The sequence below is a fragment of the Calliphora vicina genome, chromosome 2 (assembly GCF_958450345.1).
Source record: "Calliphora vicina chromosome 2, idCalVici1.1, whole genome shotgun sequence".
In the NCBI taxonomy this organism is placed as follows: domain Eukaryota; kingdom Metazoa; phylum Arthropoda; class Insecta; order Diptera; family Calliphoridae; genus Calliphora; species Calliphora vicina.
The window spans coordinates 125,805,060-125,831,431 of NC_088781.1; the positions used below are offsets into that span (position 1 = coordinate 125,805,060).

A 26,372-nucleotide genomic window follows, 5' to 3' on the forward strand; every position below is an offset into this window, starting at 1 on the left:
CAAAGGGAATCAACTGCAACACATATCGACCACGTCTGATAAATGTATTTGCCTTTAATCTCATTGTCTTTTATTACTTGGTGTGCCATGTTTTCTTTCCATTTGAAAGCCCCAGCTTTTCTAGTCATTTCCAAAGAATGACTGAAAGGTGGTTGATGGTTTTTTTCTTTTTTTAAAAAAGATTTATGCAATAAAATTGTTGATATTTTTCCATGTGCACTTTATACGTTTGCTTTTTGCGTGTTTTTTCCTACAACTATTCGTTGTACCTTCCATTTAATGCAATTAAAATTGAGTTCAATATTTTATGTTGATTAAAAATTGTTTTGAGCAAATGCTTAATAAGGTTCTATTACACTTTGTGCTTTTAAAAGCAACTAGCAGTTGAATAATGGAATTTTAAATGGTAATATGAATATTTTATGCTAAGCAAATATGAAATTGTTATAATTTAAGTCTTTAACTTGTTAAAAAGTCTACAAGGCTCTATTACCCGGCTATGAACACTGACTGCATAATAGTTTCCACTATTTTCTTGGTTGTTTTCTTCTCGCTCTCCTTGACAGACTATTAGTCAAATTGCTAAGGTAAATAATGGCAGTAAAGTTGAAAATTATGACTATTAAGGCAAGTGTGCTGTGTGAACAACCTAATGGGCAAAAAAACTTACTTTAATTGCAGTGAATTTAGTGTATGCAAGCAAGGTTGGAAGAAACTGTTGTTAAATTTAATTTTATTTAAAGAGTTAAAAACAGTAAAAAATTTAATTTTTTGAAGAAAAATATATATGTTTTTTGCGAAATGTAGATTTTTGTGTATTAAACTCTTTTTACATGTTGAATAACAGTTTTTCATAAACAGTCAAAATTCAACAGTTAAAATTTTGTATAACAGTTATAATTTTTGTATAACAGTTATAACTTTTATATAACAGTTTTTACTTTTGTATAATAGTTATAACTTTTGTATAACAGTTTTTACTTTTGTATAATAGTTATAACATTTGTATAACAGTTATAAAGATAGATTTTGCTAAACAGTTATAACTTTTTTATAAGAGTTATAACATTCATATAACAGTTATCACTTCTTAATAGTAGTTATTTATAACGTTCGTATAACAGTTATAGCTTTTGTATAACAGTTAAAAAGAGTAAAAAATTTAATTTTTTGAAGAAAATTTTTTTTTTGGCGAAATAGTAGATTTTTGTGTATTAAACTCTTTTTACATGTTGTATAACAGTTTATCTTAGATTTTATATTACAGTTAAAATTTTGTATAACGGTTATAATGTTTGTATAACAGTTATAACTTTTATATAACAGTTTTTACTTTTGTATAATAGTTATAACTTTTGTATAACAGTTAAACAGATAGATTTTGCTTAACAGTTATAACTTGTTATAACAGTTATAGCATTCATATAACAGTTATCACTTCTTAATAGCCGTTATTTATAACGTTCGTATAACAGTAATAAATTTTGTATAACAGTTATTAATGTTTTACAACAGTTATAACTTTCATATAACAGTTAATTACAAATTTTGTTAACTTTACTTATAACAGTTATACATTTTGTATAAGAGTTGTTTATAGATTTATATATCATTTATAACTCTTATATAACAGTTATAATTTGTGTATAATAGTTTTAACTTTTGTATAATAGCTATTAAATTTGTATAACAGTTATGTATAGATTATATATAAGAGTTATATAATAGTTATGATTTTAGTATAACAGTTATAGCATTCGTATAACTGTTATATATAGATTTTATTATAACAATTATAACTAGTATATAAGAGTAATTAATTGTATACAATAATTATAACTTTTGTATAATAGTTATACATTTTGTATAACAGTTATAACTTTTATATATTATAATTTGTGTATAATAGTTTTACCTTTTGTATAATAGTTATGATTTTTGTAAAACAATAACTTTCGTATAACTGTTATATATTGATTTTCTTATAACAGTTATAAAAATTTATAACTATTGTATAACGGTTTATAACTTTAGTATAAGAGTTAAAATTTCCCCTTATAACAGTTATGACTTAGTATAGCTAAAACTTTTGTATAATAGTTTTAATTCCTTTATGACATTTTATTATAATAGTTATAACTTTGTATAATAGTTATAACATTTGTATAACAGTAATGAATAGCTCTCGTATATCTATTTTAACTTTTGTGTAAGGATTAGATTTTGTGTATCAGTTATTTATAACTTTTGTATAACAATAATGATTAGGACTTTTATATCAGTTATAACTTTTAAATAACGTTTTGAGTTTTTTGTATCAGTTATCTATAGCTTTTGTATAATAGTTATAACCTATGTGGAGGAATTTTTATTATTGTATAACAGTTATGTCTTGCTTTTGTATAACATTTATTTATATATGAAAACCTGTCATAACTTGTTATAACATTTAAAGCTTTAACTTTTGTATAACACTTACAACAAAGTACTACTGTATGACAATTAGAACTTTTTCTATGTCATTTATATTCAGTATAACAGTTAGAACATTATTTAGTCATAATTTTTATAACAGTTAATTTGCATTTTCTTTTCGAAATCCGTTAAAAGTTCCTGAGGACTTCAAAAATCGACGAAATATTGCTTAATCTACGTCGTTTAGCCAAAATTATAAATTATTATATTTTTAATTAATCTGAGGGTTTTGAAATATTTGAATTTGTATAATTTATAAATTGGATTTCTTAAATGTTTTCATTCAAATCGATTTCAAAATATAATTGATAGAAATCAGTTATTTCCAAAATAATAGTTTGATAATAGAACTTTGGCACTGCTATAGAAAAGATATCTGTAGTTGAGTTTAAGTTTTGAATTTGAGCCTTATAGACCAACTTATAGACGACTTCACAAGGCTCCAAAGTGTGGTATTTTGCGTATATTAGGGTTCCTAATCGGAAAAAATTACTCCGGAATATTTTTTTTGAAATTTTTACACCAGGAAAAGTACGTTTTCCAGTAAAACTTTTAAGTTTTTAAAATATTCCAATTAAGGAAAATAATGATAAATATGTGTATATTATTGGGGTATTCACACGGTCTGCTATTAGTCATATTGTCATAATGTCCTAATATATTGTAATAGTTTTTGTTGTGTTTTAAACAAAAAAAGTATTATATTATGACAAAACAATAAACATATTTCAAATAGTCTTATTAGATTGGAACTTTTTTGTTTGAAAGATAACACAAATTTGATTAAACTATCAAAATATATTAGGACATTATGACAATATGACCAAATAGTAGACCGTGTGAATACCCCATATGTATATTTTGATTTGAAAAAGCATTACACATTTCAAATCTATTAATAAAATTATACAAATTCTAAAATTTGGCCGATTATCAACATCAATGTGATATGGGGGATACTTTTTTATTATAAGACAATTATGAATGTTCAAGTCATTTTCTTTGGATGACAATATAATTTCAGAGTACTTAGTATTAATTTGTGTAAAATTTTATCAGGATTTTCGCATTATCAATATATTTATGACTGCTCAAAAACTATTTCGAGGGGACATTTTTATGGGGTCTAGCTGAAATCATAGACTGATATTGCCAATTTTCAATACCAAACAAACCTTAGCTAGCTCTTTTCGTTTGGACTCTATCATGTCTTCAACAGACAGACAGAAGGGCATACCTAACTAGATCATCTTAGTATCTTATGAGGATCCAGAATATATATAATTTTTGGTTCTACGACCATTATGGCAAAACCAATATATCCTCCATCTATTGGTGGGTATAAAAAAGTACTGGAAATGAACAGATTTGTTTAATATGTCTTAATAGAAAAAATCCGGAAAATTTTTACTTCTACGATATATAAAAAATTGAAAAGCTGATAATTTTCGGGTTTTGATACGATTCGAAAGATTGGACTGTTTTGTTCGGAATGGTTTCAATTCCGTAGTTTATATTCCGATTGATTTCGTTTTAGCTTCTTCCGATTTCATGTAATTTATTTATTCCAAAAATATTTAATAGTTCTGTATTTTTGATTTTAAATTTGAAGGCGTTTTTGATATTAAAACAAAAGCATTGGCGTAGATAGGGGAAAGCTGGGGTGGTCAAAGCCCCCCAGACTCGCATCTGACCACCCCAGATATTTTTTCTTTATTTTAATTGCTGCCTTATTATACCCTTCTCCTTCCTGAGAAGGGTATACATTAGAGTGACAGCCGATTTTTTTTTTCTTAGATTTCAAAGAGTGCCGGGTGGAATATTGTGACACTAGGCCTAAATGTTAAGTGCTGAAAATTTGAGCCAAATCGGGCAACGATTTCTGGACGCGCATCGAGGTCAAAGTTCAGATATATGCAAAATTATACTATTTATATGGAATAAATAGGTGAAACTCGTTAAATTTCTGCATTGTTTTCTAGAAATGTATAGATTTATTTATATTAATGAATATTACATTAAAAAAAATTTTTTGGAAGTTAACCCTGCATCTCCTTTGGGTCAAAATGACCCAAAAACTGTATTATCGCCAAAATTCGGGAAAAATGCAAATTTTTCAGATATTTTAAAAATTTTGCTACTAAATAAATACTTTTGCAATTGAATGCAAAATAATCGAAATGTGTACGTAATTATCGTTGTAATGAGATATAAATGACAAAATTTGGTTAAAAAATTTTAAAGTTATTACAAATTCGCCAGACCATTAACGTGTTTCAGGCCACTTGAACATAAAATTTAGAAAAAAAATTAACATATTTCGAGAAAATTTAAAATAAAAGCTAATTTTTATTTAAAATATATCCGAATTTACTTGTGTACGAGTTTTTGTCTTCGTAGGATATCGTTAACCTATTCGCTGGTATGGCCAAAAAAAAATATTTTTTTTAACGGCCGTTTCGAATCTCCATTTTCAAATTTTTAAAAATTTTGTTAAAGAAATTTCAGAATTTTTTGATCATCACATTGGGATTTATTGAGATCAAAATAGGGAATAAAAATATGAAAAAATTATGTCAATACCTCTTACAGTTTTTCCGTACCTGCGATTTAAATTTTGCGATTTTCAAGAAAAACAAATTTTTTGTCCGTATTTAGGCGAATGAGCCCAATTTCCTTAATGTTATAAACTTTAACTAAAACCTATTCATAATATTATAGTCCTTGTAATTTTAAATATGGTCTGAAAGTTTTACTAAAATCGGAAAACGATAACCTTAAATCGTGAAGGTCAAAGGTCAAATTTTTCAATATTTGGAATTTCTAAAGAAAAGATAGCGAAATGTTATATATTTTTGGGCCGATTTTAATGAAACTTGAGCAAAATATACATTGGGGTCTAACATTTACAACAACAGTGCAAAAATGGATTTAGTCCTTTAAGAGCACTTGGGGTCAAAATGGCTGTGTTTTTCGTGATTTTAAATGTTGAGGGTAATTTGGACCCCAAGTGCTGCTAAGAGTTAAATTCCATTTTTGTGCCGTTATTTTAAATTCTGGACTTTAAGTTATACTTTCCTCAAGTCTCATTAAAATCGGCCCAAAAATATATAACATTTCGCCATCTTTTCTTTAGAAATTCCAAATATTGAAAAATTTGACCTTTGACCTTCACGATTTAAGGTTATCGTTTTCCGATTTTAGTAAAACTTTCAGACCATATTTAAAATTACAGGGACTATAATATTATGAATAGGTTTTAATTAAAATTTATAACATTAAGGAAATTGGGCTCATTCGCCTAAATATGGACAAAAAAATAGTTTTTCTTGAAAATCGCAAAATTTAAATCGCAGGTACGGAAAAACTGGAAGAGGTATTGACATAATTTTTTCATATTTTTATTCCCTATTTTGATCTCAATAAATCCCAATGTGATGATCAAAAAATTCTGAAATTTGTTTAACAAAATTTTTAAAAATTTGAAAATGGAGATTTGAAACAGCCGTTAAAAAAAATAATTTTTTTTGGCCATACCTGCGAATAGGTTAACGGTATCCTACGAAGACAAAAACTCATACACAAGTAAATACGGACATATTTTAAATAAAAATTAGCTTTTATTTTAATTTTTCTCGAAATATGTTAATTTTTTTTCCTAAATTTTTTGTTCAAGTGGCCTGAAACACGTTAATGGTCTGGCGAATTTGTAATAACTTTAACATTTTTTAACCAAATTTTGTCATTTATATCTCATTACAACGATAATTACGTACACATTTCGATTATTTTGCATTCAATTGCAAAAGTATTTATTTAGTAGCAAAATTTTTAAAATATCTGAAAAATTTGCATTTTTCCTCAATTTTTGCAATAATACAGTTTTTGGGTCATTTTGACCCAAAGGAGATGCAGGGTTAACTTCCAAAAAATTTTTTTTAATGTAATATTCATTAATATAAATAAATCTATACATTTCTAGAAAACAATGCAGAAATTTAACGAGTTTCACCTATTTATTCCATATAAATAGTATAATTTTGCATATATCTGAACTTTGACCTCGATGCGCGTCCAGAAATCGTTGACCGATTTGGCTCAAATTTTCAGCACTTAACTTTTAGGCATAGTGTCACAATATTCCACCCGGCACTCTTCAAAATTTTAACAAAAAATTTTTTCCATACAACTGATTGTCACTCTAGTATACATATATAAGTTTGTCATTCCGTTTGTAATTTCCACAATATAATTTTCCGACCCTATAAGGTATATATATTTTTTTTAACAAAAAAAAATATAAAAAATCAAAATTTTTTAGTACTAAAAAAAAATTAAAATTAAAAGAAAAAAAATTTTAAAAATTAAAAAAATATAAAATTTAAAATAACCACTTTGAAAACTGAGAGTGATACCAAAAGAAATTTTCGTTTTACTTTTTATGAAGAAGCGAAATACGGAATTAATTTCACTTTCGATCGGAATGGAATTCTGTGACAGGCCTGTATATATAGAATACTAGTTAAAAATCTCGATAATCTCTTATAGTTTACAAGATATTCGCATTCTAAATTTTGAGGCTTTCCTGATTTCTTTTTCGAAATTTTGGATGTTTTATAAAATCTTTTTGAAACAAATTAATTTACGTATTTAAAACCACAAAATTGCTTTCCAAAAAAAAACTTTAAAAGCAATCATTAAATATTAAAACAAATCAAGCAATTACTACTTAATACACACCACCTCAACACCCCCTTTTTTCGACCTTTTCGCACTTAAAACTCATTCACATAAATCGATTGCAATAATAAATCCAGGCCACATATTGTATAAATTTCTTTTAACCAAAAGAAAGAAAAAAACACAAGCCCACCAAGCTTCTCCTCTTCCTCCTCTTCCATATACAAATATTGTACAATACATGATGGTCTGTAATTGTTATGCATTTGCAGTTGCCTTTTGTTTCGCTTAAGTATATTTAAAACAAAATGTTTCTATAGAAATTAAATATACAATTCTTCTTTATTATACTTTTTCGTTTAATTTTAATTTTTGTTTTGCAATTTCAATGGCATTTTGTTTATTATGGTGTAGAACAGAAAATGTTGTTGCATGAATATTGTTTGCAATTAAATATTTTTGTACATATTTTGTTATTGTCTGCATTTCGTAGGCAACTGTCAAAAACAGACACACACACACGACTCTGGCTTGGTTTTGTATCCTTTTTCTGTAATTTCATTTTATTGGAAATTGTTTTATTTAAACAATGCTGTTACAAAAATTTCAATTTATATTTCCTGTGTTCTATTTTTTTTCATTTGTTTGTCCCCCAAACCACATTTGCAACAAAGTTTTGTGTTGTGTTGCTTGCCTTGTTGCAACCACTATAAAACGTCTGTTTGTTTATTAAATGTTCAAACAGGACTTATGTATCCTGCATATGATTACATGCAAACTAGGAATTGTTGAAATGTAAGGTAGGACATGCAAATATAAACATATTTGTAGAAGGAGTTGTCTTGGGAATTTTTGTGGTCATACTTTAAAGGACTTGTATAACAAAATCAATAGTTTCAATGGTAATTTTGGCACATACTTAATTTACATGTATGAAGTGCTTTCGACAAAAAGTACGTTTGCAATATGTGATTAAATACTTGTATTATGCGATTGTAACACACAAAAATATTAGTCTAACACCCACCTTAAAGTATGCTGATCGACTCGGAATCACTTTCAGAGTCCATTTAACTTTATCGGCTATAAATGCCTGATTTATATAGATATCCACAGATAAGTTTTATATACAAATAAATCACACTTACAAATGTTGTGCGGAAAATCACGTTAACGAGCATAAATCTCTTAAATATGTTGGTGATATGCAAACAAAATTCAACAGAAATAAACCACACAACGGTACATAATTGGTCAAAGCTCCCATATAAGGATTGGTTCCGAATATCACTCACGAATATAAATTATTGAAATTTAAAAAAAAAATGTTTTTGCTCATTTACTCAGTGTAAGATATTCACCCCTATCGGCAATAACATGTAAAATTGGTGTTCCCATGAAATATACATTTCCCTCCAAGAGAAAATTGCTATCGTGATATTCCCATGAGTTTTTCATTCACAATAGTTCATTTTGTTCGTAACAGCTGTTTATTATTTACAAAATTTCATCTTGAAATTTCAAAACATGGGGAATTTTTTAACGTAAACAAAGTTGATGAACGAAAAATGGGAAATATAGTTCATGTGAAATATAGGGGTGATTATATGATTGGGGTTGACGGACGGCACATTCTTAATTTTTAAACGATATCGAATTTATACTAAAATGTACTACATTTCATGTTCGATATCGAATCTCATAATCTGAAATAAGAAAATTACCATCAATATCACTTGATAACGAATTTTTAAATCAAACGATTAGGAACGAAGTCACTTCAAACATTCAACGTCCTTTTACTCGAAACTATGTTTTTGAATAGCAAATAGCTCTATGAATTTATATTTCACATCTTTTTACAATTTTGAATTCAATTGTGAAATGACTGCTTTAGGATTTGTTAACTGCTCAAAGTAAAAAAATAATATTTTTAGGTTTTATTTTATTTTACAAAATAAACCTAAAATTGAATTTAAATGTGAAATTTAAACTCCTGTATATGTTCACGTAACCTCTGAAAATTAAGCTTGATTTGCTGAGGTTAACCAGAAATTTAAAAACAACACAAGGGAAATTTCATCTTTCAGATTTTTGGCATCTATAACTTTATTTCACTTTGATGTTTTTGGGTTCTAGTTTAGACTTCGTAAATGTCAAAAAAAAAGTCACATTTTGTTATCAAAATAGTGAGTAAATTATGAATACGAAGAAGAATTGTAGGCTGGCTATGTGTGTAGAGAAAATAATTTGGAAAAATTTTAAAATATCAAATTAAATATTTCATATAATATATTATCTCTTAAATCTTCATTAGCACCGGAATAATCCATTTTATTATGTTGTCCAAAAATGATATTTTTCATCATCTGTTTGTACATAAACTAGCAAATAAAACTAAATAATCGAAGACCCAAAAAATAACATTCGTTGATTAAACTTAATAAAAGTTGATTAAATAATACTTAAAAAAGTACAGGCTATTGGCTAGGATTCTGTAAATGTATGAATAAATTAATGAAAAGCAAAATGTGATCTAAAAAGTCCCTGTACTAAACAAAAGTATCACTTAAGAAGGCTCTTTTTTTTAAAAAAAGGGGTGGACACGGACAAAATTAAACTTTAAAATAGATATTGTATGACTTCCAGCTTAAACTAAAATTATTGTTTTTCACTTATTATTTATTTAGTTTATAATCAGGGTTTAACTAATCATCATTGACAAAACTGTCAAAATACAAACAGTTGGAAAATAAAACCTACATATATAGTTCAGCACACCAATTTCATTTGGATTTGCTTTAAAGTTATGGACGCGGTTAAGTTAAACCTGCCTTTTTATGAAATTTAAAGTAAATGCTAACAAAATTTATAGTTCGTAATTGTTTAGTGAAAACCACAATCATTGGTTGAAGTCTGGCTAAATTTTTTTCAGGTTTAGCTTAACAACGAATTAAGCTACGTTTAACTAAAAAGTAAAAAAAAGTAGCTCTTAATCTATGCTGAAAAATACCATAATTAAGATTAAATAAAACCTTAAGTACAGACATTGCCTAAATATATTATTTACTACATTAAAGTACTCCATATAAAGTTATTTAACGTTTAAAAATGGAAGGCAAAGTTTGTTTTTATTCGATTCGAAATTTTCAGAAAATGGTTTGTAAAGAGAAAAAATTCGAAAATTTTAATTTTTAATATATTGCCTTCTTTTCACTTCTCACTTTTCTTAATAAGATACATTTTTTGGAGAAACTTGAAGAACTAACATTAGTAAATAGCTACCGGGCAAAACCGGGGCGGGGCGGTCATCTAGTTTGAAATAAAATGTGAGAACAACTTAAAATACACTTCATCGATAAAATATTAAAGAATACTTTATAGTTTGGAAATTATTATTATTATCAAAATTAGCATTTTAAGTAATGGGTTGCTAACAAAAGATTTATACATTTTATGTTTTTATCCAAAGTTAAACATATTTGAAACTAAACAGACAAAATTTGATAAAATATCTATTGTAATGTGTCGAGATAGAAGTTTTTTATTACAAAATTGTAGAGTTCAACCTTTTATTCGGTTTCGTATTGGTTCTAATGGCTATCGTTCAGTATGCAGTTGAAACTTTTGAATCTAAAAAAAAAAATCAAGATTGTACAATATTGTATGAGAAAGTATTATAAAAAATCATAATACAAACGCGAGTATTTTTAAAATATTTAAAAAATGTCTAAACCTATCAATTGGTATTTAAAAGAATGAAAATTCAAAATGGAATTGACCAAAGCTCCGCCATGTAATGGTGGTTACGCAGTGATATATTAAAAATTATCTTAAACGTACTATTCGATTATTTCAGAAATTAGTAGTTGTTGTAACAGTTCCGCTGTTGTTGGAAGTTCTTCCCTAAGGAAAAAAACTTCCGGTTGATACAGCAATTGCTGAGTTAACAATCTTTGACCGATTGGGAATCGGGTCGTTCCAGAACGTAGATCCAATTGTCGTGGGAACGTTTATTAGTAGTAGTTTTGATTAGTTTCATAATAGGTTGAATATTATAATCGGTTCAGTTTCGGCCTAAAACCCCGATTTTAGTCGGGCTCTTCAAAATGAATAATTATGCATTATTTGAAGTTTGAAAACATTCGAAATAATATTGTCCAATCCAAATTTATTTCTCAATTATGTCAATATCCTATAAACAGGGACCGTAAATAATAGTTATCCAGAAAATTTAAACTCAAAAACTCTCCATGTTAGAGTCAACGGAGACATATACTGTCATATACCAATAGATTCGTATTGAAGTGCTCTTTCAGAATCTATGGTGATAATAAACAAACGATCTCAATTCAACAGTTAATATTTATTTTTCAACGTAAAAATAAAACTTCGGATTAAACTGTTAAAAATAGAGTTTTAATTAGCCTAGCCGTCATAACAAAACTCATTTGAGGAGTTTTATTTTTCCCCGTCTAAAATAAAACTCATTTGAGGAGTTTTATTTTTCCCGTCAGAAAATATAGTTATGTGCTGTTTTTCTATAGCGAACGACTACTTTGAGTGGATATTTAACATATGTTTTGTTATTGTAACAAAAACAAAATACATGTAAAACGTCCACTCAAATCACACGTTCGCTATAAAAAAACAGCACATAACTATATTTTCGAAAATATCACATAAACTAAAACTTTTAGAAGTGTTGAAATATAAAACATTTTTCAAATTGCAGAAGATAAAATTCAGAATAGTTTCGATTTATAGTCTGCTTGATATCCTAATAGTTATTCTTTAAACATTATCTGGAACTTTTCAGGAATAACTATTATAATATTTTGAATATTGCTTCTAATATAAAAATATAAAACTATTATATAGCATACAATATTGAATAAATATAACACAAATATGCATATAACATTATCTAAGACACAAACCATGAAAGGAAATACTTAAATTCTAATAAAAATACTACAATAAATAAAGTCATACAAATATACATATTTTAATAAAAATTACAAATAAAAAATCGTAATGATGAAAAAAACTTACCTTAAATTTTAACGAAAATGAAAAAAGGAAATGATAATACGGCTTTTTGTATGTACAGAACAACAGAAAGATGCTCACAACAAAAATGATGATGCATCCCAAGGAAATATTTTTTATATTTTTTACACAATCAAATACAAAATCAAATCAACAGTGTTGGTATGTTTGTTTTACGGGTAGTAATGGATGAAGAAGTTGAAGTAGAACTCAAAAAATTTGAATAAAATAATTTTGATAAAATTGTGCTCATTAGAAATTTGAAAATAAAAGTATGTTGTATTGAATGAATGAAGGGGATTCATAAGTAGCTAAATAAAAAAAGAAAGAACGAAAGAACAAAATTAAAATATTTAAAAAAAATTAAGGTGCAACATTTTTTAAAAAAAAGGACAAAACTATAACAGTTTGGAAAAGGTTTGGTGCACATACACAAAACTAAAGTGCTGTACATAGAAAAAACACAATTAACATAAATAATAGAGGGGTTTAAAACCCGCTCTTTTCGCTAAATTAACACACTACAAAAACGATAAATTCTTTTGGGGGGTTTTAAAGTCAGAGAAAAGATAGAGTTTTGAGAAAAGGGGGGGGGATATCGTTTCTTTTGAGGAAAAGCTAATAAAAGCTGGTATTTTATTAACCAGCCTACCTCGAATTTGGACTCGTTGATCTACTGCGCTGTTGATTTGTTTGATCGTTAACATAATGTACAATAGCCGAGGTGACCTCTTTTATGGAGGATTGTATCTCGGGTGTAACAGGTTGTAATTTATCAGTGTTAGCCGGAACTGTATGGGTTGTGGGAGATGTGCGTTGCTGTTGAGACAATAGGGAAGAGGCCAATCTGTTGAAAATTAGAAATTTAAATTAATAATTAATTCTTTATAAGTAAAATAAATATAACTAACCTCTCATGAGCTGTTCTTTGTGATAGTTTCTCCTGGCTACGCCAACCCATATAGGGCTGACGCATAGAGTTTCGTATCACACTGTGACCACTGTTCACAGACATAAAACTAGAGTTGATGGGACCGCCGCGGGAAAATGATCCTCTTTGTGAAACACTGGGTGATGTTTGTGATGAATTCAAATGTGAGGTGGACCATCTGGAGAAGGCACCACCACTTGCTCCACTTGCAGTGGTTGTAGCTGCTTGACCTTGCTGATGAGCCGCATGTTGTGTACTCTGGCCACCATGATGACTGTGTGCCGATGGACTTAAGAGTAGCGGACTACGATCTGATCTCTGTGATCCCAAAGAGCTTAACGATGTGGTTTTGGAATTTAATCCCACCCATCGGCCGGAATCTTGTGTACGTTTGCGCGTAAAGTTACCGGGCTTGTAGGTTCCAGCACCTGTGGCACCGGCACCATCGGGAGATTTTTGATTTTGATTATATTGTCGGAACCAGTCGGGTATGTTGAGACGTTGCAACGAGGCTTGTATGCGCAATTGATGTTCACTTAAGGCGGCCGGATTGTGATCGTGGGATTTTTGTAGCTCATTTTCGGGGGGCTAAAATGAGAAGAATAGGGGGAAAAAACATGTTATTGCAAGTTTAAATATTATTTTACAGAAATACAAATAAACTTTATATTTAGGTCTAATTTAATCTATAATTTATTATGATTTTAAATTTTGTAAATAAATAAATTTGGTTTCAAATAAAGCAATCACCCCTATAGCGAATCAATATTTCACATGAAATATGTTCCCTTTTTCCATTTTTCGTTCATTAACATTGTTCAAGTGAAAAAATTCCCCATGTTGTGATATTTTTAGATGTAATTTTGTAAACAATAAACAGCTGTTAAGAACAAAATGAACTATTGTGAATGAACAGTTCATGGGAATATCACGATAGCAATTTTCCCATCGAGGGAAATGGATATTTCATGACAACATAAATTTCAAATGTTATTGCTGATTGGGCAATATTTTTGTATAAAAATCGAGCTTTTGGCTTTTATTGGACAATCTGGACATAAAAGTATCAAATGAAAGATATTTTCAAGATATATCATAATAAATACGGAGTAGGTTATTAAATAAAGCAAAATTTAAACACACCCCTATCGAAAATTAATATTTCACATCAAATGTGTTCCCTTTTCCCATTTTTCGATCATAAACATTGTTCACGTGAAAAATTCCCCATGTTGTGAATTTTGTAGATGGAATTTTGTAAACAATAAACAGCTGTTACGAACAAAATCAACTATTGTGAATGAACAGTTCAGGGGAATATCACGATAGCAATTTTTCCATCGAGGGAAATGGATATTTCATGACAACATAAATTTCACATGTTATTGCTGATTGGGCAATATTTTTGTATAAAAATCGAGTGCATTTGGCTTTTATTGGACAATCTGGACATAAAAGTATCAAATGAAAGATATTTTCAAGATATATCATAATAAATACGGAGCAGGTTATTAAATAAAGCAAAATTTAAACACACCCCTATCGTAAATTAATATTTCACATCAAATGTGTTCCCTTTTCCCATTTTTCGATCATAAACTTTGTTCACGTGAAAAATTCCCCAACATGGGAAATTTTTAGATGGAATTTTGTAAACAATAAACAGCTGTTACGAACAAAATCAACTATTGTGAATGAAAAGTTCAGGGGAATATTACGATAGCAATTTTCCCTTCGAGGGAAATGGATATTTCATGGGAACGTAAATTTCACATGTTATTGCCGATAGAGGTGAATATTTTTGTAAAAAAATCGAGTGCATTTAGCTTTTCTTGGACAATCTGGCCATAAAAGTACCGAAAATACGATTTTTCAAAAATCGGTAAAAATTTTTTCACAAGAGAATTTTCTTTTTGAAAAATATCAATAGTTTATAAAAAATCAAAATAAATACTCAAGTTTTCGTTAGTTTTCCAAAGAATTTCTTATATTTTTCTTCAAAAAAAGTTCTTAAATCTAAATAATATCTTAAGTGTTCTTAAAACTATCAACATTGTTATACAAATACAATAAAAACTTAAGAACTAATTTAACATAATTAATATAAAACTTAAACTATCACCGCTTTGTAGTCATCTAAAGCCTCCAAAACTGTTTCCATATGTTTGCCGCAACTGCTTAAACAGATTTCAGCATAACGACTCATGAAATGCATATAACTTTCCAATTCTTCAAGGGAACAAGCTTTAAAATTGTTACTGCATCCAATATTGCTGATATCCGAAACAATGCCCTTAAGTTTATCCACATATTCCGGAGTACCCTTGAGTACATCCAAAGAGTCCTTGGCTATAAACGAGGGTTTAACACAGCTGGCTAGTTGTTCTGGTATCCCACTCAAATGTTGTTGTTCATTGTGGACGGTAGTTATTACTTCTGGGAGCGAAAGATTTTGTGATTGTTGTTCAACTTCTTGGCTAGAGCTGTCATCGAATAGATGACCCAAAGGTTCACTTTCATATTCATCACAATACGATTGTAGACTCATCATGGCCTCACTGTTGCGTGGCATGGCAAGTTCTTCGTTATCCAAAGAGGCCAAATCATAATGATTACTGCCAAATGGTGAGAATGTTAAACGGCCTCCCTCAATTTCCTCATAGTTGTCGGCTTCATTATCGGATTGATCCAAATCACTAATCATCACTGGCTTTGAATGAGGCCAAGCATATATGCTGCGTCCTTCCAAGCCAATGCTATCGTGGCTTTCCTCGGATAACTTAGTCTGTTGATACCAAAATTTAGGCACATTTGAAAACTCCACTTCATCGACACCAAAGCGTAAGATGCCGGTTTCCTCTACGATTTCCTTGATGACCCGGAAGAGTCGTTGTATTTTGTGTGATGTCAGGTATTTGCCACTGAAGGGTATGGCCAAGTGTCCGGTGGAAAACCAGTAATGAGAACAACCCTTAGAGTTAGGTATATGTGTTGAAATATTCTCCATATCCAAGTTGCCATGTACGGAAAATGTTTGTGCATCTATGCCAAAATGTAAATCCTTGGTATCACAACTAGTTTGACTGAAAATGTCATACAGCAGTCTCAATCTTTCGGCATCATTGTGGTAGATTTCTAATGCTACTGAAAAGTCTCCGCATATAATCCAAAAATGTGAAGATTTCTCTGCAGGCAATTTAGTTGTTTCCATAGTGGAGGCATGAGCAAAGAACTTTTGTTCTGTTTGGCTGTAGAGGTTGCTGTTGATTTCTTGAGGCTCCAAAGCTTGATCTTCATCGATAACCTGCATGGCCAAAGAGCTGCGTTTTGATTCAACATCATAAAAAGATTTGCGGCGACTTTTCAAGGGCTTGGAGATGGGACTAAAAAGTTGTTGTTTAGCTGAACCTTTGGCGTTAAATGAATAATGATGCTCTTGACCTTTGATGGGTGTAGATGAACCAAAATTGGGTTTGCTGGAATTCAAGCTTGATGATGAAAGTGATGTATAGGTTATTTCAGCTGCATCTGGTATGACAGATCTTTCGGCCTCATTGGTGGCGGTTTCGAAACCCTGATCTGTTAAGCTATCGGTGATTTGAGCCACATTGTTGCTAGTTTTATGCAGATGAGGAAGTTTAGGTGTACCCGAAGGAGTTTCCAAAACTGCCAGAGTATAGATCGATTTGATTTTACGTGGCGAGTTAACTGCTCTCATTAAAGACTCATCCAATTTCTCATAGCTGGCCTCCGTTGCAGATTGTAGTTCAACTGCTGGAGTCTCTTCTTGTTGTGATTTAGTTGGCTTAAATAGTGATTTGTTTCTGAGTTTAGTTTCAGTTTGTTTACTCTCCGATTCCGAATCTGTAGAGTTCTGTTGATTGGATTCCTTTTGTAAGACCTCTTTCTTCCATATCGGATTTCTACGCAATTTCTTTTTGCGCAAGGGCTTTAATGGTTTGACAAACTCAAAATCTTTTAATGAATTCTTAGTTTGATTTCCCTGACTTTCTGTTTCAGATTCTTCACTGGTAATCTTGGGTAGTGAAGATAAACCAGATTCACTTTCTTCGGCTTCAGAGGTTTTTGCAGAGTCGTTGGAGTTATTTTTCGCTGGCATGGCTTTAGTTTTTTCAGCTTCTATGGTTTCCAATTTGGCTATAGCTTCCTCCAATAGTCTATCGATAGCTGATTTTTGTTTTTCTTCATCCACCTCAGATTGATTGGACATGTCTTCAACACCATCATCATTTTCATGTTTCTGCTTAAACCAGGACAAGAATAATTCTTCTATATGTTGATTTTGGAAGATTGTATTGGTTGTCTCACTTTGCTCGTGATCTGTGTCAGTTTTTACTTGAATACGAGGCAAAGTTTTGGCATTTTCTTGATGAATTGGTTTCTGGTTGTCCAAAATATCTTCAAATTCCTTGGACTTTATGGCTGAGGATTTTGTTACTTTTGAGTTTTTGCGTGCAGCTAAGGCTCTCTTCATCGAATCCATTCTTTGTATAGCCTTGTCGTCCGTATTGGTTGGTTTAGGAAAAACTGTATTGAACTCAAGCTCTTCCAGTAAATCTTTAACTGTTGCTTGTTTTTCAGCAATAACTTCTCCTTGAACTAGGCTGGCTTCCTTTAGTCCAGCATGTTTAACAAATTCAGGATTATTCTTTGACATTTCCTGTACAAATTGGTTATACAATTGAGCCTTGTCTTTAACGGAGAGTTTGGCGAAAGCATTTTCAGCTACTAAGAAGCTGGAGGGTGTTGTTTTGGGACTAGGAACTAGAGCCTTTGTCTGGATGTAACTTGTATTAGTCATTGGTACTGGTTTCACAATGCTTGCTGTGGGCTGGGGCTTAGGTTCTGGCGAAAATTCATTTATCAAAGCAGCATAATTTCCCACTTCCGTATCACGTTTGATTAATTGCGATATCTTGGAGTTGAACATAGATGCCATTTGCTTAACTTTAGATTTCTTCATTTTCTTGGGTGATTTTGGTTTAGCAGCCATTTTGGGTGTTTCAAAAACTGATGATGCTTCGTATTTCATTTTCAATTCCTCAATGGAACGACGTTTGTTAATTGGAGATGATTTAGTATGAGACATGTTGTTTATAAGATTGTTTTAAGTTATTTAGAGTTTGTGTAAAAAAGATAATTTTCTTAAAGCGAGCTTAACGTTAGACGTTATAGTTTAGAACTGATGCTGTTTGTTGCAGCTAACCAAGTTTATATACCAAAAAATTGCTTACTTACAGGTAGCTAGAATTTCCAAATTGTCCCTTTTTGCAAGAAATGTACAATATAGTTAGTGTTACTAAAAGTTGTGTGGATTAGTTGACAGGTTTTCTTAGTACCTGTTTTCTTATTGGGTTAAACCGGGATTAAATGTAATGTGTCACCCATATGGTTGGGCATTTTCAATACAATTTAAAACCCTTTTACAGGCAGATTATTAAGAAATCCCTTCTGGTTAGTCCTTTTTAATGATTTAATTGTAACATTTAAAAGACTAATTTGTAAAATTATGAACACGTGCAATTGAAATACTGTTGAGATTTATTATAATCCATATTTGTAAGATAATGTTTATTTAAACGTTAAACATATTGGATGGATTAGTAAACTGTGGTTAATTGGAGAAATACTAAGAAAAGTTTTTGAAATAGTTGCGAATTGGAAAGGAAGGAATAGAAAAATCAAGTGTTTGAGGAAGATTAATCGTAATGTCTTTATACAAAAACTTTTATCAGAATTTGAAGTTTAAATTTCAATTAAAATGTTGGTTTAGTTAAAACAATATTGAACTCAAGTTCTTCTAGTAACTTTTTAGCTTTTTTTGGGATTTCCTGTTTTCTTTGTGTCTAAAATTTCTTCAAATTCCTTGAACTTTATGGAAGGCTCTCTTCATCGAATCCATTCATTTTATAATCTTGACGACAGTGTTGGTAGGGGTTTAGGAAAACCTTTATTGAACTGAAGTTCAACTAGTAAATGTTAAACTGTGACTTATTTTTCAGCAAATAACTTTTCCATAAACCACATTTTCGACCACAGTTCATTTAGTTTAACAAATGGATAGAGGCTGCTGTAACTGTATTGGACCCAGTATTGGAAGGTTTGGGAAAAACTGTATTGAATTCAAGTTCCTCTAGTAAATCTTTTACTGTGGCTTGTTTTTCAGCAATAACTTCTTCGTGAAGTACATTTTTGTGGTCAATGGCTTCCTTTAAACCAGATTGAGGATTCTTTTTTGACATATCCTTGATATAAAGGGGTTTTCAACAGGGACGTTACAAAAATAGACCGATAGGGACGCCATATTTTCTGTCGCTCTTTTGACATTTCTCTTCAGTAAGGTTTGTCATTTCATGATGGAATGATATACGAGCCAACAACGAGTCGAAATTATTAAAATTTACTACCGAAATTCGGAGTCAGTGGCCTCAACGTTAAGAGCGAAAAATCATTTTCAGCGATGACGCTCATTTCTGGCTGGATGGGGTCGTCAATAAGCAAAATATGCGTTATTGGTCAGACAGAATGATATACGAGCCAACAACGAGTCGAAATTATTAAAACTTACTACCGAAATTCGGGGTAAGTGGCCTCAATGTTAAGAGTGAAAAATCATCTTCAGCGATGAGGCTCATTTCTGGCTGAATGGCTTCGTCAATAAGCAAAATATGCGTTATTGGTCAGACAGCAATCCACACGTACTCCATGAGTCATCATTGCATCCCGAAAAAATTACGGTTTGGTGCAGTTTATGGGCCGCCGGCCCATGAAGATTAAAGCGGTGGTTATCACGACCGGCACGTTACTGTGAATGGAAATCGCTACCGTTCAATGATAACAGAATATTTTTGGCTCCAATTGGATGATATGGACTTTGAGGACATGTGGTTCCAACAGGATGGCTCCACAAGCCACACAGCAAATGTCACAATCAATTTATTGGAAACCAAATTTGAAGAACGTGTTATCTCACGAAATGGTCCAGTCGATTGGCCGCCTCGGTCGTTGGGCTACGTCAAGTCTATAGTCTATGCCAACAAGCCAGCGACGATTGATGAACTTCGTACGAATATCGAACGGGAAATTGCAGCAGTATCGACCGATTTATGCTTGAAATCCGACGAAAATTGGGTTCAGCGTCTGGACGTCTGCAAGCGTGCCCGAAAGTACTTTCACAGGAATAAAGAATTTCATTGATATCTAAAACCGTTTTTGTTTTATTTAAAAAAAAACTTTTGTAGCGCTCTTATTTTACAATTGAATCTTGTGTTTTGCAAAAACATTTTCAGCTACGAAGCTGGCAGAAGTTTTTGCTTTAACTTTGGCCAATTTTTCAAACTAGGAACGAACGGTTTTTGGGTTGGATTAAAGTGTTATTGACATTTCCTCTACATATTGGGAGTTTGGCAAAGACATTTCCAGCTAAGTAGACAGAAGGAACTGCCTTTGCCAAACTGAAAAGTCACCACGTTTCCTATACAAATTTGGACAATTTGGCAAAAATATTTTCAGCTAAATAGGCTACGAAGAGGTTTTTGCTTTAACTTTGGCCAATATTTTAGACTAGGAACTGATGCCTTTGGCTTGGTGTTTTTGACATTGGGACAATTTGGGAAAAACATTATCAGTTATTTATCCCCATGTTCCTAAATATTGGAGATGATTCACTGCTGCAATTATTTAATGTTTAATCTCTATTTTATAATTAAGTTTGTATCATAAATTACAGCCCTATAATAAGTAGTTTTGTTAAATTAAAAAATAATCAAGTTTTGTTTAGTTTTTTTTTCAAAGAATTTTATTTTTCGTCAAAAAAGTTCTTAAATCTAAATTAAAAAAAATATTTAAAGTCTTCTTCAGACCGTCAATGCTTATATATAATAAAATACATTACAATACAATAAAGAACTTAAGAACTAATCTAATATAATTAATATAAAACTTAAACTACCACCGCTCTGTGGTCGCTTAAAGCCTCCAAAACTGTATCCATATGTTTGTTGCAGCTGCTTAAGCAGATTTCAGCATAGCGGCCCAAAAAAAACATATAACTTTCCAACTCTTCGGCAGAGCACTCCTTGAAGTTGTTGCTGCATCCAATATTGCTGATATCAGAGACAATGCTCTTTAGTTTAGTCACATATTCAGGAGTACCCTTGAGCTTATCCAAACAGTCTTTGGCTATGTATGAGGGTTTAACACAGTTGTTTAGTTGTTCTTGAACCTTGCTCAAACGTTGCTGTTCATTTTGCACAGTCAGCACCATTTCAGGAACTGCAAGATTTTGTGTTGGTTGCCATTCTTGGTTGAAGCTGTCATCGAATAGATGATCCAAGGGTTCACTTTCATATGCATGACAATACGAATCAAGACTCATCATGGCCTGACTGTTGCGTGGCATGGAAAGTTCTTCGTTGTCCAAAGAGGCCAAATCATAATGATTGCTGCCAAATGGTGAGAATGATAAGCGGCCACCTTCAATTTCCCCAAAGCTATCGGCTTCATAATCGGATTGATCCAAATCACTAATCTTTACAGGCTTTGTGTGAGGCCAAGCATATTTACTGCGTCCTTCCAAGCCATTGCTTTCGCCTGATTGTAAACCCACCAACATGCTGTATTGGCTATCCACAGATAACTTTGCCGGCTGATACCAAAATTCAGGAACATTGGAAAATTCCACCTGATCGACACCAAAGCGTAAGATGCCGGTTTCCTCTACGGTTTCCTTGATGATCCGGAAGAGTCTTTGTATTTTATGAGAGTTTAGATATTTGCCACTAAAGGGTATGGCCAAGTCTCCGGTGGAGAACCAATAGTGTGAACAACCCTTAGAGACGGGTAAGCGTGCTGAAGTATTACCCATATCCAAAGGGCCATGTACGGAGAATTTATGATTATCTATGCCGAAATGTAAGTCCTTGGTATCACAGCTAGTTTGACTGAAGATTTCATACAGCAGTCTCAGTCTTTCGGCATCATTATAGTTGATTTCCAAGGCTACCGAAAAGTCTCCACATTTAATCCAAAACTGGGAGGATTTTTCTACCGGCAATTTATTGGAATCGTTGGTCATATCCATAGTGGGAGCATTGGCAAAGAACTTTTGTTCTGTTTGGCTGTAGAGGTTGCTGTTGTACGATACTTGAGGCTCCAAAGGTTGATCTTCTCTGATAACCTGCATGGCCAAAGAGTTGCGTCTTGACTCATTATCATACAAAGATTTGCGGCGACTTTTCACGGGCTTGCAGATGGGACTAAATAGCTGTTGCTTAGCTGAGCCAGTGGCGGCAAATGAATGATGCTCTTGAGTTTTGATGGGTGTTGAAAAACCAAAATTTGGTTTGCTGGAGTTCAAGGTTGAGGAAAGTGATGTGTTGTCGATTTCTGCTGCAGCTGGGATGATTGTTTTTTTGAGTGGACTGTCGGCCTCATTGGTGGCTGTTTCGAAGCCCTGATCTGTAAAGCTATCGGGGAACTGAACCACTTTGTTACTGCTTTTGTTTAGCTGAGGCAGTTTAGCAAAACTAAGCGATGGACGAGGTGTACTCAAAGGAGTTTCCAAGACAGTTAGAGTATAGGCAGATTTGATTTTGCGTGGCGAGTTCACTACTCTCATTAAAGATTCATGCAATTCCACCATGCTAGCCTCTAGTTCAGGTGTTTGAACTACTGTGATGTCTTCTTGTGATGCAGCAGACGGCATAAATAACTTTTTGTTTTTGAGTTTGGTTTCGGTTAATTTACTATCTGATTCAGAATCAGTAGAGGTCAATTGATGGTTTTCCTGTTGTGAGACATCTTTCTTCCAGATGGGATTTCTACGCAATTTTCTTTTGCGTAAAGGTTTCAATGGTTTGGCAAACTCGAACTCTTCGTTGTTAGTTTGCTGGCTTTCAGTTTGAGATTCTTCACTGGTATGCTTGGGCAGTGAAGATAAGCCAGATTCACTTTCTTCGGCTGCTGAGGTTGTAGCAGAAGATGTCGTGGATGATGTTGACTTCTTTTTGCGTGGCATAGGTTTAGGTGCTTCGGTATTTTGTTCAGCTTCTAGGTTTTCCAATTTAGCTATAGCTTCCTCCAATAGTCTATCAATGGCTGATTTTTGTTTTTCTTCATCCACCTCAGAATGATTAGACATGTCCTCGACACCATCATCATTTTCATGTTTCTCTTTGAACCAAGAGAAGAATAAATTTTCTATTGGTTGCTTTTGGAAGATTGTATGGCTTGTTTGAATACAAGGCAAAGACTTGGCCTTTTCTGGAGTTATTGGTTTCTTCTCCCCCACAATATCTTCAAATTCCTTGGCCTTTATGGAAGAGGATGCATTGACCTTTGAGTTTTTGCGAGCAGCTAAGGCTTTCTTCATCGAATTTATTCTTTGTATAGATTTGAAGCCAGTATTGGTTGATTTAGGAAAAACTGTATTAAACTCAAGTTCTTCCAATAGATTTTTAACTGTGGCTTGTTTTTCAGCAATAACTTCACTTTGAACTGCCACTTTCTCGTTGGCTTCCTTTAATCCAGCATGTTTATTAAATTGAGGATTCTTTTTTGACATTTCCTCCACAAATTGGGTATACAATTGAGCCTTGTCTTTCACAGACAGTTTGGCGAAAACATCTTCAGCTACAAAGCAGGCCGAAGGTTTTGTTTCAACTTTCACCAATGTCTTAATTCTGGGACTAGGAACGGGCGCCTTTGTTTTGGTTAAACGTGTTCTGGGCATTGGTACAGGTGTTGCAAAGATTGCTGTTGGCTGAGGCTTAGGCTCTGGCGAAAATTCGTTAATCAAAGCAGCATACTTTCCCACTTCCGTCTCACGTTTGACAATTTGCGACATCTTGGAGTTGAACATGGAAGCCATTTGCTTAACAATAGATTTCTTTATCTTCTTAGGAGATTTTGGCTTAACAGCCATCTTGGGTGTTTCAAAAACTGGTGATGCTTCGTATTTCATTTTCAATTCCTCAATGGAACGACGTTTGTTGATTGGAGATGATTGAGTATTAGACATCATGGTAATAAGATTTTTTAAGTATTTAGAGTTTAAGGTAAAACTTGTTGAGATAATTTTCTTATAGCGAGGTTATCGTTAGACGTTGTAGTTTAGAACTGATGCTGTTTGCTTCAGCCAACAAAGTATATATAGCAAAATACACACTTCAGAAACACCCACCCACAGGTAGCTAGAATTTCCAAAGTGATCCTTTTTTTAAAGTAAGGTACAATATAGTTAGTGTTACTAAATGTCCTTGGCAGGTTTTTTAGTACCTGTTTTCTTATTGGGTTAAACGGAGATTAAATTTATTGTGTCACACAGATGTTTGGGTATTTTAACAGAATTTTAAATCCTTTTACAGGCAGGTTATTAAGAAATACAGCTGAATAGTTATTTTTAAGTGTAGCAATATTCTGTATTATGAACATGTGCAATTTTAGATTAGGGATTTAGTATATTTATTAGCTAATGTAATATTAACTACATTGTAAAGATTATTAGCCTATGGTCATATATAAATTGGAATAGAAGATGACAAAAATCACGTACACAGAAAAAAGTTCATATGTGTAATGAATTTGTTCATTAACTGCATGAATATATCAAAACAAATTGAAGTCAGGAAAAATTTGCATAGATATTCACAAAATGGTCTTGTCATATTAGTTTTTGGGTAATTTTATTTAAATTTGGATATTTTTTATATTAAATTTCTCTACAAATCATCAATGTAAATATCTTTTTTATAAGATTTTCAGCTTTAAATCTGAATTATTTACATGTGTCACACAGATGCTGTAAATCTTGATAAATCAACACCTTCTTTCAGAGGAATTGTTATATAATACTGTCAACGACTTGAAGAAATTTTACAAATCCACCTAACAAACATTTGAGATCGATTATCGCAAACAATCATGGCAGCATATTCTCCATATTAAAAGTATCGAGAAGAATATCAATACGAATTGTTTACTTTAACAAAGATTCATTATTTTCAAAATTCTTTACATTTTTTTCGGATTTTACTTCAAAAAAATTCTCGATCATTTTACGAAAAATTTTCTTCGATAAATATTCGTTTAATATCAATAAGATTTGTTTACTATTACAAAGATTCATTATTTTAAAAATCCTTTAAAATTTCTCGAATTTAACTTTCGAAAAATGTTCGATCATTTTACGAATATGTTTGATCAAGAATTATTCGCTTTTGCGAAACTTCCCACATTAATCTCTTACTCTCTCTTACCTTAAGTCAGCCTATTTGATAGATATTTGAAGTATTCAATGAAAACTATAAATTTTATCTAAAAATAACTGGTTATAAACAAAATTATCGATCCTTTCGTTAGCTCATTAAAAGTTTAGAACTCAAATTTGATGTCGCCAAAATAATGAAAAACTAACATTGGTGGTTACAAATATTTATCTTAATAATTTATCCATTTTAAAAGACATTTTTCTTCATATTTTTGAAAAAATTACTGATTTAATTTTCAAATCAACGGAGAGAAAAAGACAAAGGCACAAAAGTATTTCAAACTATTCAATATCATGCGAATTGAAATTATATACAAATTAAAATTGAGGAACAATATTTCCCAAGTAGTTGCAAAGTTCAGTAAGGACCTAATGAATGAGAGGAAACCTATAACGGGCAACCGAAAATGGGAACTAAAATCAACAGGTGAAGATGCTTTGCTTCATTGTAAAATTAGATATCATAAACAAATAAATTTGTCTTACAAAATAGTCCAAGAAACCAAACTACGCAGAACTATGACCATTACCGGATCGATCTAACAGACATTTTATTTTAAAAGCTTAAATATCCAAGAAAAAATATTATAAAATTGTACATGATGCTAATGTTTGCTTTTATTGCATATTTGATATTTTATAATAAATTCAATTATAATTGCGTTAAGTAATTATTTTGATCAAATATTTTTGTATAATAGCCCTATATTGGCCAATCTTCCTAGATGAATCAATAACATCTGAAACATAAAATATATCATTAAAAATCTCTTGACAGTGACTAGCTTAAAATTATAAAAACGTATAAAATTTTCCATGAGAAGTTTCAAACATTTTTGAACAACATAAAAAATTTAAATTGCATTTAAGATTCTTTGATAACGTTGTATCCTTAAGAGTATAATTTTCAAAGTCTAACCCAAGGCGTATTTAACAAGGTGACAG

General features: G+C 31.4%; 2 protein-coding genes across 2 annotated transcripts in view; both read right to left on the reverse strand.

The window, feature by feature from the left end:
• LOC135950843 (serine-rich adhesin for platelets) overlaps positions 1-26,372 on the reverse strand; it is a 241,234-nt gene that overhangs the window by 27,932 nt on the left and 186,930 nt on the right. The window contains exons 6-7 of the mRNA XM_065500368.1: positions 13,119-13,726; positions 12,860-13,054 (exon numbers count right to left, since the gene is read on the reverse strand). Coding sequence (XP_065356440.1) covers positions 12,860-13,054; positions 13,119-13,726 — 803 coding nt within the window. The remainder of the gene's footprint in view (positions 1-12,859; positions 13,055-13,118; positions 13,727-26,372) is intronic.
• LOC135952636 (uncharacterized) lies at positions 21,102-24,179 on the reverse strand. The gene has a single exon (XM_065502650.1). It carries the CDS (start codon positions 24,177-24,179, stop codon positions 21,102-21,104), a length of 3,078 nt encoding a protein of 1,025 aa, XP_065358722.1.